The 19,277-nt window shown below is 44.3% G+C and overlaps 2 protein-coding genes across 6 annotated transcripts; one reads left to right on the top strand and one right to left on the bottom strand.

The window, feature by feature from the left end:
- Positions 1 to 2,149: 2,149 nt before the first annotated feature.
- Positions 2,150 to 7,976, bottom strand: LOC115206690 (RNA-binding protein with serine-rich domain 1-like). The gene is made up of 7 exons (XM_029773894.1): positions 7,899 to 7,976; positions 7,202 to 7,348; positions 6,828 to 6,995; positions 6,421 to 6,526; positions 3,792 to 3,945; positions 3,060 to 3,201; positions 2,150 to 2,701 (listed from the first exon to the last, which is right to left on the bottom strand). Coding segments are annotated over exons 1-7 (819 nt in total). The 5' UTR covers positions 7,901 to 7,976; the 3' UTR covers positions 2,150 to 2,601.
- On the top strand, positions 7,965 to 18,802 carry LOC115206665 (zinc finger CCCH domain-containing protein 18-like). Of its 5 annotated transcripts, none has more exons than XM_029773867.1 (4): positions 7,965 to 8,067; positions 8,770 to 9,511; positions 10,548 to 10,697; positions 17,675 to 18,802. In XM_029773867.1, the coding sequence occupies exons 2-4, from the start codon at positions 8,870 to 8,872 to the stop codon at positions 18,704 to 18,706; spliced, it is 1,824 nt and encodes a 607-aa protein (XP_029629727.1). In that variant the 5' UTR covers positions 7,965 to 8,067; positions 8,770 to 8,869; the 3' UTR covers positions 18,707 to 18,802. The 5 variants fall into 5 exon arrangements, with proteins under 5 accessions (XP_029629727.1, XP_029629711.1, XP_029629744.1 ...); XM_029773851.1 differs by having other exon boundaries at positions 7,974 to 8,067; positions 8,798 to 9,511; XM_029773859.1 differs by having other exon boundaries at positions 8,053 to 8,186; positions 8,798 to 9,511.
- Positions 18,803 to 19,277: the final 475 nt, after the last annotated feature.

Below are 19,277 nucleotides of genomic sequence, written 5' to 3'. Positions count from 1 at the left end.
GTGTGTGTGTGTGTGGGGGGGGGGGGGGGGGGTCTTGGATGGTTGAGGGGCAGTTCTTGGAGAATTGTGGGGGGGATCTTGGAAGGCTGGTGGGAGATCTGTTGCCGTGTCCTAGGCTACTTGTGCACCACCAAGTCAGAACAGTAGGCTAAGTTCTGAGGGAAAGGATTCACTCCATGGTGCTGAAAAGAAAGCTCTGCTGTTGGGTCAGGTTTATGTAGGCCCTAACAATTTGGGGGGAAATGTTTGTCACCGTGTAGTGGCATGCATCTAAAAAAATTAAATAAGTTGAGTTTGCCCCACTAAGATTTACACGCTAAAATTGCCACTGAGGGTGGCAACACCCTCATGTTGTCTCCTGTCTGTTACAGAAACGAAACCTCAGAGCAACAAGCCTCTTAAACACTAGCAGTAAAACAGTGGTCAAATAATAAAAAACAGGGATGAGTGATAAAAAGTTGTGTTATGTAAGTGTACTCTGGCCTAGAGGTCCATCTTTATCTGCCTTATAGCAATGTATCAATAGCCTACAATGTACTGTGCCATGTGCACCATACCTTTAGATGTGTTCATGTCAGAGTAAATAGATGTTTGCAACTTAACCTGTTTTATGTTGTTGCAGAACATGAGAGGAGGGAGAGAGACCTCGAGGTCATCTACCACTACAGTGTGGCCCACTGTGTGGACTGTGGGGGGTGTTGTCCTCACACAGAATAAAAGAGAAGAACATGAGAGGAGGGAGAGAGACCTCGAGGTCATCTACCACTACAGTGTGGCCCACTGTGTGGACTGTGGGGGGTGTTGTCCTCACACAGAATAAAAGAGAAGAACATGAGAGGAGGGAGAGAGACCTCGAGGTCATCTACCACTACAGTGTGGCTCACTGTGTGGATTGTGGGGGGTGTTGTCATCACACAGAATAAAAGAGAGGATGAGCTCCATCACCATCATCTTAGGCTGGGCTTCACAGACAGACAGAGAACTATTGATAATCATTAAAGTAGATAATGATCACGGTGAAGCAACCAATTATGGGAACACCAATGTTCAAACAACTTCAAATATAACCCGTGAAGACCTTTTAGGTCAATTTCCTTGATTAATTCTTTAATCAGTAAATCACGATTAACCATTGTACCCCCATCTATGGTCTAGACCTGCACTTCGATTTACAGACCAGAGGGGTATACTACGACGCTAGCTAAACGCTAGCTGAAGTGGAGTTAGCCTGGCCTGGAGCAGGTTAGAAAGAATCGTTGCCATAGAAATGTACCTGGCTAAAAGGTGAGCCAAGTTGAATTCAGAATTGACCAAAGTCAGCTGCTAAGTCCTCTATCCCACTTCGTAGTATAGCCATCAGGCTGAAAAACTACAATACATACGTTTTGAGATTCCAATGGTCACACCCATATCGATCAGGTCACATACCTTAACACCCACTGAACAAGAGCAAACAAACCAGTAAGACTGTTGAAGAATGGTGCAAACCGTTCTGCGCTCGACTGAACACCCAGCTGGCATAAAATAAACCACTTGTATATTTATTTTAACGTTATTTAACTAGGTAAGTCAGTTAAGAACAAATTCTTATTTTCAATGACGGCCTAGGAACTGCCTTGTTCAGGGGCAGGACAGATTTTTACCATGTCAGCTCAGGGATTCGATCTTGCAACCTTTGTTACTAGTCCAACGCTCTAACCACTAGGCTACCTGCCACCCGTATGTGAAGACAGTGCCCTCTGCTGGAGAAGTTTAAACCTTACTACACTAATCATGGGAGAATCTCAATGAAATATTCTCCCTTCCTCATGTCCTCTACTCGCCTCCTTTTGAAAAAGGTCAAAGGCAATTGAGGATCGGAGGCGAGGAACTGTAGAAACAAGTGCGCTTGTATGAAATGACACTGCTCCTCCACTGGTGTCATCAGGGAAATGACTTTTACAGAGGTGGAATCCAAAAATGTGTTAAGTGTTCAAAAGAAACACAGCTAGTTGTGCTAGACATTTTATCCCTAAAAGGACAAGTAGTGTACTCTTTAAAATGTGTGCATGTGTTTCTTATATGGCTAAATATAGAAATGTGTCTCTAGCTAGTCAATAAACTTAGGCTGGCATATAGATTTAAAGAAGCCACAGAAATTGACAAACAGTTTGAGGTTGAAGTTTCTTCCTTTTTATTTTCAAAGCATGTACAAAATCAGTACACGGTGGTAAAAAGACAGGCTACACATCTTGAGCAAATCATTAGTAATAAAACAAAGCCTGAGCTCTGATTGGATAACAAAGGACATGACGATCAACAAGTAATCTGAATGACTGTGTGGAACCTTAAAATGAAAACTGGAAAAACGTAATGAGACAAACAAAGAAACTAGACTGTTCACTTCAGACAAATTCTTTTGAGGTACAAGCTCAATTGTATTTCCTTGATTCCTTTCATCCTCTCTTCTCGCCACCTCAAAGCACATTGGAGGAGAAGGAACATTCCGATTCTGTCCTCCAATGCATTTTCAGGAAGAGACGAGGGGACAGGATGCGAGAATTCATGGAAAATACATTCACCCTAGGTTGTTGTGGTGGGCAGGTGGGTAGCGTTGTTCCTCTACCGTGAGGAGTTGGAACTGGAGCGGGAACGATGCCGTCTGCGCCCCGGGGACCTGGAGCGTCGGCGCACGGGGGACCGTCTCCTTGGTGACCGAGACCTGCAGGTAAACAAAGCATCACTTTTGTGTCAGTAAAGTACCTTTATATTGCGTCATTTGAAGAAACTATCAACAGGTCAACATATTACACCACAAGGAGCTAGAGAGGCGCTAGGAGTAGAGAATTACATTTACGTCATTTAGCAGACGCTCTTAAACACTACAGTAATGTTCTCAGGACAGTAGGTCAGATTGGAGGATTGAAATTACTGTTGAAATTGGTGATTGAACCAAGTATGTTACCAGTATTGTACTATAAATCCAGGACACCATAACATTGGCTAGAGCTATCAGAGCAGGGCTATCAGACCACCAGACCCACCAGGGCTTGGGCCATCAGACCAGGGCCAACACTAACCTTCTCCTCATGCGAGGTGGGGTGCGGCGCCACATGGGGGGAGGTGGGGGCATTCTGCGTGGGGGTGACTGTCTGCGAGGGGGAGGGCGTATCCTTGGAGCCAGCACGGCAGAGGTGGTGATCTCCTGACCATCAATCTGACCTGGCAACAGAGGAAAGACAGAAATACGCACAAACCTCAACGTCATATTAGAAACATCTCTGTTAAAATGTATCTAAACTCCAAAACATTGAGATTTCAGACTGACACAAAGCAGTACAAGGGATTAGCCAATAGTCCAACAAAGGCTCTGCACTCTTCCAGAGATGATACATTGGGGACATAGCGTTCGCATGAAAGAACGCCATCATTGTATGTTTTTAGCTGCTCCACTGGAAGCTGGTATCACGGACGAAGCACAAACCACTAAGTGTTTATCCTTCGTGAGTCACACATCGACTGGGAGAAAATTAAAAAGCCTCTCACAGCTAATCTCCAGTCATGTGCTGTTCGTGCAACCAGTGTAACAGCCAGGTTTAATTGGCTACAATGGAAATGTATTACTTGTAGCTCAAAAAAGTATGTACCAGGTCTGTTATTGTTACAGTCTACAAGGTTGTGTTCAGTAGGCATAAAACGACCGGAAACCAAGAGGAACTATCTGAACCTGTCCAATAAGAATTGCTCATTTTCGTTTGCAAAACATTCTACTATGCTGTGGCCTAATGAACATGCCCAAGATGCCCTCGTACCACCATCCATGTGTTTCAGGGCCTTCTGGGCCTCCTCTGGAGTCTCGAACTCCACATAGGCGTAGCCCCTGGACAGGTTTGGGTGGAGCCTCTCCACTGGCATGTCAATCATCTTGATCTTGCCGTAGGTGGCAAAGATCTCCTGGATGTGGTCCTGTTCAACAGAAGATAAAAATGACTTCAACATTTATCTCTGATGACATGGTCTCGACATACAATTCCTTCAAAGAGAATAAGTATATATTTACTTTAAGGCGCAACATGTAGAAATCACTCCGCTATACATAGCTGCTAAAATACTAAAATGTTCAACAACTTTCAGTTTGTGTGACAAAACAAGCAATGTAGGCTATAGTGTAGAGAATCATTGTACCATCTAAAGCACTGTGAAATATTTTCAATATCCCAAAATATCAGTATATACAGTTTTAGAACACCTACTCATTCATGGCTTCTTTATTTTTACCATCTTCTACATTGTAGAATAATAGTGAAGACATCAAAACTATGAAATAACATATGGAATCATGTAGTAAGTAAAAAATAAAATAAAAAACCCTTTGCCTTGATGACCGCTTTGCACACCCGTGGCATTCTCTCAACCAGCTTCATGAAGTAGTCACCTGGAATGCACTTCAATTAACAGGTGTGCCTTGTTAATTTGTGGAATTTCTTTCCTTCTTGATATGTTTGAGCCAATCAGTTGTGTTGTGACAAGGTAGGGGGATATACAGAAGACAGCCCTATTTGGTAAAAGACCAAGTCCATATTATGGCAAGAACAGCTCAAATAAGTAAAGAGAAACAATAGTCCATCATTACTTTAAGACATGAAGGTCAGTCAATACGGAACATTTCAAGAACTTTGAAAGTTTCTTCAAGTGCAGTCGTAAAAACCATCAAGCTCTATGATGAAACTGGCTCTCATGAGAACCGCCACAGGAAAGGAAATCCTAGAGTTACCTCTGTTGCAGAGGATAAGTTCATTAGAGTTAACTGCACTTCAGGTTAGAGCCCAAATAAATGCTTCACAGAGTTCAAGTAACAGACATCTCAACATCAACTGTTCAGAGACCGTGTGAATCAGGCCTTCATGGTCGAATTGCTGCAAAGAAACCACTACTAAAGGACACCAATAAGAAGAAGATACTTGCTTGGGCCAAGAAACACGAGCAATGGACATTAAACCGATGGAAATTTGTCCTTTGGTCTGGAGTCCAAATTTGAGATTTTTGGTTCCAACCGCCGTGTCTTTGTGAGACGCGGTGTGGGTGAACGGATGATCTCTGCATGTGTATTTCCCACCGTGAAGCATGGAGGAGGTGGTGTGATGGTGTGGGGGTGCTTTGCTGGTGACACTGTCAGTGATTTACTTAGAATTCAAGGCACACTTAACCAGCATGGCTACAGCATTCTGCAGCGATATGCCATCCCATCTGGTTTGGACTTAGTGGGACTATCATTCGTTTTTCAACAGCGCAATGACCCAACACACCTCCAGGCTGTGTAAGGGCTATTTTACCAAGAAGGAAAGTGATGGAGTGCTGCATCAGATGACCTGGCCTCCACAATCACACAACCTCAAAAAAATGTAGATGGTTTGGGATGAGTCCGACCGCAGAGTGAAGGAAAAGCAGCCAACGAGTGCTCAGCATATGTGGAACTCCTTCAAGACTGTTGTAAAAGCATTCCAAGTGAAGCTGGTTGAGAGAATGCCAAGAGTATGCAAAGCTGTCATCAAGGTAAAGGGTGGCTATTTGAAGAATCTCAAATATATTTTGATTTGTTTAACACTTTTTTGGTTACTACATGATTCCATGTGTGTTATTTCATAGTTTTGATGTCTTCACTATTATTCTACAATGTAGAAAACAGTAAAAATAAAGAAAAACACATGCATGAGTAGGTGTTCTAAACTTTTTGACCGGTAGTGTGTGTGTGCATATATCTTTATTTATCCACTGTACAACAATATGTATTTTTACAGCCACAGTACCTAGCCCCTAATGTTCCTGGCTAATTTTGTAAAAGAACATGCTGTAAGCCTAACATACGATTGGTGCTTCAGAATTCGCTCTAGGCCAGGTACTCTTAACTGCCTTCTCCTGGATATTTTCAAAGAGTTCATAATTCAATACAATAATATTGACAATTCCATGCACCCTGCAAAATTGTGGGATCATGAGAGGATACACAACTGCTACTAACCGCTAACACTGTGCTGCTCCCAGCCTGTTATGTCAATAGTGTGTCAGAGGGTTGGGTACTGTGGCACAAAAACACACATTTCCATTGAACAATGGAGAAATAAAGATCTATCTATTTGATATTTTATTTTGAAAACTCCTTATGAATGATAAAGGTGTTATGAATGTTTTCATGAATGATTGACTGCAACACTCGTAAAGGTGTTATGAAGGTTGTTATTAATGATTGACTGCAACAATCAAAAAGGTGTTATGAATCCCTTGTGTATTATACCACCTTCAAGTAAAGTGTGACTTCAAAAATATCGATACATTTTACATACAAAATTCCCGTTGTTGAATTTGGGTTTATTTACACTTGCACACTAACTGTAGTAAGCCCAGAAACACAGCTGGGATGAGCCGTGTCGTGTAGTCCCTCACCTTGGTCACATTTCTGGTCAGTCTTCCTAAGTGAACTTTGGTGGGCTTGGGGCTCGGGCTCCTTCTCCTTCGCTCCTTGTCATCTCCCTTCTTCTGTGTTTTGGACCTGCAGCACAATGGACAGTCATTACAAAACCATGACAGTTTACTAAGTGAAAAGACACTGTTTAAAGCGGGACAACCTTGTCGTTTTTCCCACAACTGAACCATTTTGACCATGATAAAACCGCATTCTCAACCAGACCTAGGGTTCAAATAGTATTTGACATATTTCAACTACTTTCAGTGTGTGCCACTGGTTCCATTGTCCTAGACTAAGATAAAAAATTTGGACGATTTCAAATACTATGTGAACCCAGGGAATGTCCCGATGAGCCCACAATCACAATGTATCAGCTAGTACTCACGCTGAGCGGGAGCGGCGACGGTTGTCGTGGCGGCGGCGGCCGGGGTCGGGTGACCCAGAGGAACTAGATGAGCTGGAGGAGCTGGACCGGGAAGACCCAGAGCGGCTGGTGCCAGAGGAACTAGAGCCGCTGGAGGAACCAGAGCTGGAGCCAGAGCTGCTGCTGGAGCTGGGTAGTAAGATATACATACACAAACAGATGGAAACTGAGCAGAACAGGGAGGTACCATCTGAAATTCGTGGCCCACTTTGGAACACAGGGCATTCCAGCTTGGCTTAGCAGTGTGAAAAGCCCTAGCTAATGTGTCCTAAAGCACTGTTTGAGGTAGTTAAAGACTGTACTGAGTCTGAAAGAGCAAGGGGAGGCAATCTCACCTGCTGCTGCTCCCAGTGGATGCACTGCGTCGTTTGTGGCCCTTCTCCCTGCCTCTCTCCTTGTCCCCCCCTTCCTTAGTGGCAGTCTTCTCTTTTCCCCTGTCCTTTGACTTTTCCTCCTCCTTACGCTTTGTGGGTGACGGTGCCCTAAGTACGTGAAAAAAATATGTCAATTAAGTTAGTTAGATGCAATTAAAAAGATAATGAATACATGATAAATGCTGCTAACGTGCATTATAAAATAAGCCAGGGGCAGTTGCAGTATAACAGTCTTATTCACTCATCACCAATAAACTATCTAGCTTGCTCTCCAATGTTGGTTAAATACAATTGTGAAATAATCAGAATTTTGGGCTAATTAAGAGAACTAGCTAATATGGACATAAACTAGCTCGTGCAGTATGCGAGAAAGTGTAGACACAGTACTAGTAAGATCGCTACCAAACAGCATTATTATTAAGTTCTTCATCTTCAAACGCTATCTAACTGTTTATTTGTTGCGTTTATGCGGCCGCCATTGCCTTCCTCCATTCATAGAACAAGCAAGGCCAGAAACGATAGCTAATTAGCAACGTTGTGCCCTGCTCTGTTTATGTAGCTCAAGCATTAAAATGCATCTAATGTAATGCCAAAATGGTCAACACTGAGAAGATCATAATATGGAATAGAAATACTTATATAAACCCAGAATACGTACATTTCGTTCGAGTCGGAAGCAGTCTCAACCACTCTTTCCTCTGTGCTAAATCTGACGCGTAATGATGACGTTGTCGCCCAAACGACGATTTCCACTTTTTCTCTTGTCAACATTCATGTGAAAATCTTTAGCTAGCTATCAACCCTCGACCACTGGTTCTACCAGTAAGGTTAGCTAATAGTTACTTGTTAAAAATGTTTGTTTTCCCCTAACGATTTAGCTTGCACACTAAAGGGAACGATATGGGTCATTTTCAAATGAGCTGAAAACGTCCAGTATCGTATTGAGGTGACTTGGCACCGCGATCAAATATTCTTAGCTAGAACTAGCTCACGTTAGTTAGCTATGTAGATAAAATCCTTTCCTTTCTTCAACGTTAGCCTAACGGTCCTAACCTATGTGTTCACATTGTGGGACAGGTTTGATGCTGTCTAGCTACAATATTTACTAGCTAGACAGTGGACAGTACACAGTGTCCTAACGTTGATGCTAGACTGCTGGTACCGGTGGAGTAATAAAAGTAGACTACGCTACGGCTTCCAATCTTAGTTCAGGTGGAAGTCTGTGGCAGAAGCTAGGATACACTGCCAGCCGTGTTCTATTGGCTTATGTATTCTGTTTATTTAGCTTATTAAATATAGCTAATAATTTATGTATATTGCCAAAAATAATCAGTCAATTTTGCCTGGAGTCCTGTCCTTCACAAGTTAAATTGCTTTTAATGTCAGGCTAGCTGTCAATGTGAGGTTTCAGGTGAAGAAGATTGTGATAGAATTGGTGCCATCTGTGTGATTTCTGATCAGTTTAACTACACTAGCCTAATGTATTTATGTGTTTGAAAGTCTAATTCCAAATGCTCTATTTACTACAGTTAGTAGTGAATTCTCTTGTCTCAACAGATAGAAGTAGCCTAAGTCCCGATTGGAGAAGGGCTCTTGTGGAGTGGAGCAGCCTGGAGTGAGTGACCAACCATGGGCCGTCTGGACGATGCTGCCAAGCGCAAGGTGGTGGAGCTGCGGCAGGCGGGCCTGAGCTTCCGCAAGATCAAGGCGGTGCTGGAGCTGGAGAACATCCGGGTGTCTGCCCAGGCCATCTACCTGTACCTCAAGGAGTTCCAGAGGAAGAAGGTCCAGAGGGGTGGTGAAAGTGCTGCAGCCCCAGAGCCACAGACCACACCTGGGGTTGGGGCAGGGAGGGGAGATGGTGGAAGCCGGGAGGGCTGGAACGACCAGCAAATACGGAATCTACTGCGGGAGGCGTCACGCCACGCAGGCTATGTTGCGGCGTCAGAGTTCGCCAAGCAGTGTCCTGGCTCCACTCCTCCTGAGGTCAGGGGTCAGGGGCCGTCTGGGACAGGAGGCGAAGGCGCCAGCAGAGGACAGAGCAACAGGACAGAGAAACAGGAGGAAGGGAACAAGGAGGATGAGGACATCCAGATTGTCAGTGTTACATCATTGGCTCAGAACTCTCAACAGAGGGGTCTTCCACCCGCAGGAGCAGCGGCTGTGACAGGGGCCTACATGCGTAAGAGAGCCACACCCTCCCCAGCTACTAACCCCATACTGGCAGCACGCAAAAGGCTTCTGGATAAGGCTTTGTCTCATAGAGCAAAGGTAGGCACGTCTCATAGTCGTGTGATTCACTAAGACCAAAAAGGGTGCAGAGACATCAAGTTTGAGTAGACATATACAGAAAGGGTTGGTAACTGGCGGCCGGTGGGCCAAATTGAGCCCGCAAGCAATTGTATTTGGCCTATTTTTTTTATTTTTTTTTAAATTTCATAAAAATATGTTAAGAAAATTTGCTCCCAAATATTCAGACCAATAAATAGATGTGATAGTGTCTCAATGTAATGGAGGGATGTTATTATTCTGGTATTGTCCAATACAATATTGGTTTGGGATTACTTCAGGTCATTTTGCAGTGTATAAATGGATATAATTAGGCCCATGTTCCTGTACTGAGAACAGCACATTGAGTTCATCAACGAGCCTCTGCATTTATGTGCACTGCACAATTAGCCTGGGAAGCCCTTATACTACAAAGCAGGATCAATGAGTTAGCCAGCTAACTTTGATAAACAACCAGTACTGATTTTCTGATTCATTAAGAAATCAAAATGTAGATGTGTTTTTGGTTGTCAATTAGACCATGCCCATTTCAAGCTCATCTAAAAAATGTAACGTTATTTCAAAATATTTAGGCAAGGTGCTGGCTAAGTCATTAATCCTGCTTTGTAGTATACTGCTCAGGCTTCTCACATTCTGTTTGAAAGCCTGGGGAAGACGATAAATAAAAGAATGTAGTATGATGGAGTCTACATGCTTGTGTAAATCTTTCAGAACAGTGTAATTTACATAAAAATCCAGAACCTGTTTTGCTAACATTCCACTCCTTGTACTCTGTTATTTTGCATGTCAAGGAGTAGAAATGTAGCAGAAACAGACTGGTACCCAGGCTCTAATTTACAATCCTTTTGAAATGTTTCAGTAAAAAAAATTGAATTTCTTGTTGAACATGTTCAGGTAGTACCCCCACACAGTCCACTTTCTGAACAACCCTGGTTTGAAACAAATGATCATATGAGAGGTGTTATTACTGTGGTGATCATGTCATTTCTAGGCTGATTGGATCCTTTCCCCCCCCCAGACAAGAGACTCTTCTTATCAGTCCTACCAGCAGGTAGCAGCTCTGTTGAGAAGAGAACAGTCTAGTGCTCCTGGTTCTGATGTCCAGAGACCTGTGGCAGCAGATCAACCACAGTCCTATGACCCAGTCGCTCAGAGGCTTACCCAAGCGGTGAGTACAAGGCGAAGGAAACTCACCATAATATACACAATTATTTTAAATAGTGTCGATTCATCAATGTCACCAAACGGCTCGAAGTTCGTAACAAAATAAGGGAGACAACGTGGAGATAAGGAATACAAAATATATTTATTAACTGAACTAAATACAAGTGAGTGGTTGCGTGCATAAATGTGATGAGGGGTGTTGAAAGGTGCCAAAGCAAACAAATAAAACAGCCACAACCAAAATCTAACAGTGTGTCTGGATGGAGAGAGTCTCAATGAATGGTGAAGAGGTATTTATCCCGGGACACAACCGAGCCCAGGTGTCCCATTTTGCTGACGACCTTTCCAGCTCCCACCAACATCCTATTAAGGAAAACAAGAGCAAAGAGCAACGACATTCTGTCCCTTTGATGTGCCACACATTGAGATGGAATGCTTGTAAAAAATAAACACCATCTCATTATCCTCTGGTTAGGACACATGGAGCGACCCGACATACACCTCGAAGTGTTGTAGTGCTCATATGAGTGCTAGCGCCTCTTTTTCCATGACAGTAGTTCAACTGATAATGGTTAAACTTTTTGGAAAATAAACTAACAGGCCTCTCAACCCGACACATCTGCTTGCAGTAAAACTGCACCTGCCCCCACATGACTAGCATCCACCTGCAAGGTAAATGACAAATCCACACGAGGAGCAGCCAGCACCGGAGTTGAGGTAAGAAACCTCTTTGCATCTTCAAAAGCCTGTTGACAATAAGACCAGACGTAAACAGCCGTAGCTTTCAGAAAATCTGTCATGGTTGTGACCACAGTAGAGAAGTTCCTACAAAAACTACAGTAATAACCAATCATTCCCAAGAAACGCATCAGTTCCTTTTTAGTAGTTGGTGGAAAAGCATCAGTAGCTACCACCTTAGCCCAAACAGGACGCACTTCACCCTGCCCAACCACCTTTCCAAGGTATGTAAAGGTCACCTGAGCAAATTCACATTTAGCCAGATTGATCGTGAGGCGACCCGCAGCTAGGCGGTGGAACAAGGCTTGAATACGGGACAGATGTTCCTCCCAAGTATCTGCATATATCACTACATCGTCCAGGGCACCCGGCCAGACCAGAGACAACCCTGTTCATAAGGTCGCTGAAAAGTGGCAGGTGCATTACGCAGGCCGAAACGCATAACCGAATACGAGTACAGACCAGAGGGTGTAATAAAGGCAGAGATTTCACGTGCCCTACTCGTCAGTGGCACCTGCCAATAGCCCTTTAACAGGTCACATTTGCACAAACTTAGCTGCTCCGACCTAACCAACGCAGTCCTCCATCCGAGGAAGAGGAAATTAATCTGGTTTAGTGACACTTTACCTTACGGTAGTCCGTACAAAATCTGTTTGTCCCATCCAGTTTACTGAACAAGATACATGGAGAAGCCCAACTTGAGAAAGGCTCTGCTATATCACTCTCCAGCATGTACCTGACCTCAGCATCCAGACAACACCGTTTCGCTGAACAAACTATAGGTCCGCTGACTAATGGGGTCAGCATCCCCAACGTCAATATTGTGTTTTATTAACTTTGTAGGTGTAGATGTATCAGAAGACAAACCTGGAAATCTCTGAATCAGACCGACCATCTCTTCCCGCCCATCAACAGGTAAATGAGTGAGAAGCCTGTCTAAAACATCCAGTGTCTCTGAATTTTTCAATCTACCCTGCAGTATGCAATCGTCAGGACCAGGAACATCTTCCTCCTCATGCACGGACCTAGCATGACAAGAACCCAGGGAAGTAACGGTACCAGCCAAAAGAACAAGTTCACCGTCCTCTGTAGACTCCCACTGTTCAGCCTCAGAGGAACGGGCATAATAGGGTTTTAACAGATTTACATGGCACAGTTGGTGTGCTTTTCTCCATTCTGGAGTGGCAACTAGATAGTTTTGCTCAGTGCACTGGCTCACAACCGTATATGGACCTTGAAACTTGGCTTGAAAAGGAGCACCAACAATTGGCAGCAGAGCAAGAACCTGGCCACCTGGACTAAAGTGACGAGGCTCAGTTCGCCGATCAAATATGCCCTTCATCCTCTCCTGTGAAGATGATGGCTTCTCTTTAGCCATCTCACCAGCGGCATACAGGCGAAATCACACTTAAAATAACGGACTGAGGGGGCTCAGGAGACTTCCAGTCATCCTGGAGAACTGATAGAAGTCCACGCACCCTATGTCCAAACACAAGGTAATTTGAACTGAAACACGTGCTCTCCTGTGAAACCTCCCTAGCAGCTAACAGTAACCAAGGCAACTCCTCCTCCCAAGCCATCTCAGTACAATAAGCTCTCAAAGACTGAAGTGTGATGGAAACGTTCCAGCGCTTCTTGACTCTGCGCGTGATAGGTGCTAGACAAATTGTGTTTAATATGGAGCTGTTGGAGAACCTGACCAAACAGTTTAGAGGTGAAATTAGATCCTTGATCACTCTGAATGACCTTAGCGATTTCAAACAGTGAAAGCTTTCAGCACAGACTTAGTCGTGATAGGCAGCAGGAAACCTAGTGGTCCGACACATTACAGTGAACAGGTAACGACTACCTTTTTTTAGAACGAGGCAGAGGACCAACACAGTCAGACTCAAAAGGTTGGCTGAGTACAGGAATAAGAAACAGTGGTACCGGCTTAGCTTGATTAGGTTTACCAGTTAATTGACAGGTGTGACAAGTTTTGAACTCAGAAAAATCCCTCTAACCTTGGCCAAAAGAAATGTGTTAATATGCGATTGAAGGTTTTCCCTCACACCCATATGTCCAGCAACGTTGTTGTGGGAAGTCGTCAACACCAACCCACAAAGCTTAACTGGTACAACCTGACTTAATAGCCTCCCCCACAAAACAATTACCATGAGACACCCACTTTCTCATCAGGACATCCTCTTGGAGAAAATAGCCATGGGCGACATCTCCCAACTGTTCCACAGGCACAATTTGGTCACGCAACTCCTCTAATGTGGGGTCAGCCCGTTGCACCTTGATTAGATCGGAGCAGGGTACAGGGAAAGTAGTGACAGAATTCTTTGTGCCATTTTCGTTGGCCGGCGCAGTGACCAGGTCGCCACGACTCATAGAACGCGCCACTGCACACGTAGAAAACACCGCTGGGGAAACTCTGTGCACTCATCAGGAATTCCTACAAATGACGGCTTAGCGGAAACCACTAGATGGAAACAGCAGGCCAGACACTCATCAGCCAAGTTATTCCCAAGGATAGCGTCAATACCCTCAATAGGCAACGAAGGACGCACCCCCACAACAATCTCACCAGTCCACAATCCAACATCAGTTTATGCAATGGGACTGACAGGGTTTAAACCTACTCCCATAATTAAAACACTATTCCCCGAATCAGTCTCAGCAGAGAAGGGTAACAGACTCCAACACAAACAACTCAGAGGCACCTGTGTCTCTCAGGATCGTCACTGGCACTAGGTCTTTACTTCCTAACAGACAAAACCCTCCGTAATGAAAGGTAAATAGTCTGGGTCAATATGGACTTTCACATGCCCCTGGGCATGAGCCAGTGTCAGGAGTGAACTGATATGGGACAGGCGCTGCTAACGCCGTAGGCTTAGATTTAACGTAAGCGCAAGTACTGAATTTACCCTTAGCCCTGAGAACCCGGACATTCGTTTTTCCAATGTCCTGAACCCTGACAGTAGTGACACTCTTAACCAAAGTCAGCTTTACCACAGGAGTCAGGCTCAACCCTAGTTGAATGAAACTCTGCCCGTGAACCAGAGCATGTCGGTGAGCGAAGGCCATATCTCTCCAAACACCCCCACTCACTCCGAATACGGGGCTCTGCAAAGACACGCGAGTCAAAACATACTCGTCTGCCAAAACCGCAGCTTCAGCGACAGTCTTTACTTTTTCATTCGTTAATGGACGTGGCTATCCGATCAGGGATTGTGTCCTTAAATTCTCTAGCATAATCAGATCACACAGCCCTTGGAAAGTCATAACTGCAGAGGACGGAACACCAGCGATTAAACTGAAGATAAACTCAACATGAGTGTTAATCATACCTTTTTTAAGTTTTAAATCGTTGGCAGTAAGCCTCAGGAACCAATTTGTAAATCTGTAACACAGCCATTTTAACCTTATAACTGACACTGTCAGCCACACTAAGAGCTGAATATGCTTCCTGCGCTTTCAGTCAACACACTGCAACATTAAAGTGCGGTCAGAATCAGGCCAACTCCTTGCGTCAGCAACACGCTCAAACAATGAAAAGAATGTCTCAGGGTCCTTCTCATAAAATTGTCAACAACTAAGTTTCCAACAATATCAAATGTGTCCGGGGCCGCTCTTGTTGCAGCTTTATTTTTGCACGCTCCAAATCCTGTTTAAATTCCAATTCCTTGTCATACTTTACCCAATCATACTTTACCTGTAACAGAAGCAGTTCTTTCTGCTGTTCAAAAAGACTACTATGGCTAACAGATGGAGCAGCCATTGTAACGAAATGGGGAGACGGCGAGTCCTCGGCAGAAGCTGCCCCAGTGGTAACTTCAAGAATACCACTCCAGATTGGCCTTCAATATCAACACAAGAATTTTAGACATTTTCCACTAATTTCAACATTGTAGTGTTCAGCAATCTTCAACAGCTGTTCTTTAGTACATCATTCTAACAGTTCCTCTGATGGAAAGCGAATGAACTTGTCTACGTAAGACGCCATAGTCACAAGTAATAGAAAAAAATTATCACGCTCTTCCCCTCTGCTGAGCACACCAGACCGGACCACAAGAGAAATTACAATCGCACTGGGCACCACAGAAGAGATGATATATGGCGCTTCCCCAAAACCTACAATAACTCAACCCTAGTCTTCGTGCGGATTTGAGGTAGGTAATTACACACTGTAGCCCGCCGGCACGAAAAAAAAAGACCCAGCACGCTGGTAGATTCCACCAAGCCATGGATGTGCCCCCGAGACAACTGCTCAGTCCACAGACACCACAACAAAAATAAACATTAACCATGCCCAACATATTCTAAAATGAAACACGTCACTAAGCCTAACAGGGGAAAAAGAAAGGCTATAGCTCCAGGTAGTAAGTTTCACTACCCTACCCAAATCTCCCACCGAGGTACACAGCCAATTGTGCTCACCTCAGACCGATGTCCCAACAGCAAGTAGGGCAAGAGTCTCCAGCCTGGGTAGGGGCTTGGAAACTAACCCATGTACTCTCTCCAACGCAGCACACAGCAAACTATCCACTGCAGTAGCAAGTTTACCAAACAAAAAAGGCAACCACCACTGGGCACCAAACATTACACCTCAAAAGCTGTAACAAAAGATGCAAACAAAGCACCTACGGAGTTCTCAAACAATAACGTTTTCTCCAAAACACAACACACATACTAGTAAGCCAAACGACAAGTAGTCCTTCATAATACAGCAAAGTGCTATATGCCAAAATGTCTAGGAACCAACATTCACATCCCAGACGAGCCCCCACTTGTCATGAACAAGCTCAAAGTTTGTAACAGAAAGGGAGACAACATGGAGATAAGGAATAACAAAATATTTAACTGACGTGAACTAAATACAATTGTGAGTGATTGCACACATAAATGTGATAATGAAGGGTGTTGACCAGTGCCACAACCAAAATCTAACAGTGTGTCTGCATGTAGAGTCTCCTCAATGAATGAGAAAGAGGTGTATTTATCCCGGGACACACCCGAGCCCAGGTGTGTCCCATTTCACTGACGACCCTCCCGGCTCCGCCCACCGACATCCTATTAAGGAAAACAAGAGCAAAGAGAGAATTAGGCAGACAGAGTGGGAGAGTCGTCACAATCAACAATTTATCTTTAAGTTGTCTATTGAAATGAACAGTATTACAAAAGTTTAACAGTGGTACATCTTTCAATCAAACAAAAGGTTGAGCAAACACTCGTTTTGATCAGTTTGCCTCAGGCAATGCAGTTCCTCCCAACACGTGGCATGCGCTGAGTGTTTGGTCATCCTTTTGTTGGATTTCTGTTCATTTCTTGGAAAGAGTACAACAGTTAGTGTTTTGTTACAGTATATGAGTAGGGAAGGTCAGGGACAGTAGTAACACATTTTAAAGTTGTTTTAAACATCTTTATTTAACACTGTTTGATTTAAAGATTTCAGAATTTCACATGAACAACTTACATTTTGTCTGCTAACTAAAGGTAGGCTACAGTTCCATGTATACTTTTCACAATTCTGGCTTAGACCCAAGGTTCGAAAGTTACCCCAATAGCAGGGACAGTTGTACCACTGTCTTTAATGGTAAAACATTAGGGGTAATTCAACAATGGTATGATTTAAAAACAGTTTTGGATGTAAATACACAGAATTGACAAAGAAAACGAGTTAGGCTTGTCATATTGACCAGAAACTGAATAGCTGAAAAACTATATTTAGTATTAGCGTTCAAAAAGAAAAATGTGACATTTACATTTTTTTCAAAGGTTTTATCATAGTTGCATTGCCAAAGTTGATGTAAAGACGTGAAATTTTATATAAATATGTTCATGTGTCTAAATGCTATATAATTTTAGGTACAGGGGTAAGTTGTAACAATGAGTTACAACAACTAACCCCAATCATGGGAGTCTTGTGAAAAAATACAACAATTATTGTCATCAACTATACCAATCAAAAGGCCTTATCTTACTGATAAAATATGTGTCGATACATAGAGAATGTTCCAAAGGTCAATAATGAAAATAGAGAGGCAGCAAAAATATATTTTAAAACATGGCCTCAAAACAAATCTGTCAATGAAACCAAAGATAATTGATGGATACATTTGTTTTTTAATTAAACTTCATAGTCATGTAAAGACTAACCAATCATTGGCACATGGAACAGCTTTCTAAGTAGGTTTTAATTTGATATATTTAGCCTGTTACAACTGACCCATGTTACAATGGACTTGTACTCTGCAGAGGAATTTGGATGGCCAGCAAGGAGCCAGTGTTCCCAGACAGATGTTCCAGCAGAGAGTCGGTGGCCAAGCTGTCCGCTCCCCACACCCTGCTCCTCCCCGTGTGGGCATCCGGCTCCCTAACCCCCCAGCACCACCACCCACCTCCCAGGGTAGTAGCCCTGTCATCCGCCTCCAAAGCCCTGGGAGCCAGGGCATGAACCAGGGCCTTCTCAGGAGAGACAGGAACCCCAGCCCTCAGCAGGCAGCTCACCAGGAGACCGGAGGGAGATGCGGGGGAGGGGGTGGTGGTGGGGGTCTCCAGGAGCAGGTCCAGACCCTGGGCTCTGAGATCCACAGCCTGAGCCTGGCGGTGCGCATGCTGGTGGAGCAGCAGTACCGGCTGGAGAGGGAGCAGGTCCAGCAGACCCAGGTCCAGAGGCAGATTCTCAGCACCCTGCAGACCCTGGCCTCCAGACTGGAGGCACCCTGTACCAGCCTCCACCAGCGACAGCATCCCAAAACTCCCCCACCCCCAGTCTTACCTGCCTCAGGCTCTGCCTCCTACAGCCAGGACACATTCCCCTTCAGCCAAGGAGGGTATGCTCAGTGCAGCCAGGCCCAGCCCAGCTACAACGGGATGGACAGCTCCAGTCTGGAGACCATAGAGACCTTCAAACTGTCCGGACAGAGCCCCCATGGCATCAACGGCTTCCAGACGGGCAGCAGCAGTAGTACCACCGATAGCCTCCCGCTCACACACACCCCTACATACACGCTGGCGCACACACAGCCTTACTCGTCATCCTACACACAGCAGCCACACACTCAAACACACATGCCCTCATGCACACAGTCTTACGCCACCACATACACGCAGTCACACACACAGTCCTATAGAGGAACAGACAGTACAGACTATCCCAGCACCAGCACAGAGGGAGCTCTCCAGGACTGCATGGCCCCCACCCAGGCCTCTGATTACCTGGACTCAGACATCACAGTCTCCCCACAGGAAACCCAGCTCAACATCATTAAAGTGGAGGCACTCTAACATGCTGACCAGACCGTGCGTGCGCTATCGCGCGCATGTTGATTTTGTCCACCCACACCAGACGCAATCAGGACACGCAGGTTGAAATATCAAAACGAACTCTGAACCAACTATATTCATTTGGGGATAGGTCGAAAAGCATTAAACATTTATGTCAATTTAGTTAGCTAGCTTGCTATTGCTAGCTAATTTGTCCTGGGATATAAACGCGATCGGTGTGGTCAGCATGTAAGGCTTTAGTTCACTCATATCCAGACTTATAGGGACAGTTTTCTGGACACAGATTACGCCTAGTCCGAGACTTAAAAGCACGTTCAATGTATAATGGAAATTCTAGAAAAGGTGCTTTAGTCCAGAACTATGCTTAAATTGGTGTCTGGGAAACCAAGCCCATAGCGTTCTGTTCCATAGTTTAAATCCAAAGTTGCTTCTGCTCTGTTCACATTTGTACATTTAATTATCCACTACCTCTCCTTTAGCCAAATGTTTCAGTACATGTTATGTCTTGGGTTTTTAAGGGATTTCTTATGTTTTTGAAGCATGTGTCATTATTTTAGAACCGTGATATCCC

This window comes from Salmo trutta, chromosome 1 (assembly GCF_901001165.1).
Source record: "Salmo trutta chromosome 1, fSalTru1.1, whole genome shotgun sequence".
Lineage (NCBI taxonomy): Eukaryota > Metazoa > Chordata > Actinopteri > Salmoniformes > Salmonidae > Salmo > Salmo trutta.
Note: the sequence above shows the minus strand (reverse complement) of the source record. Positions and strands in the feature narration are given on the sequence as shown.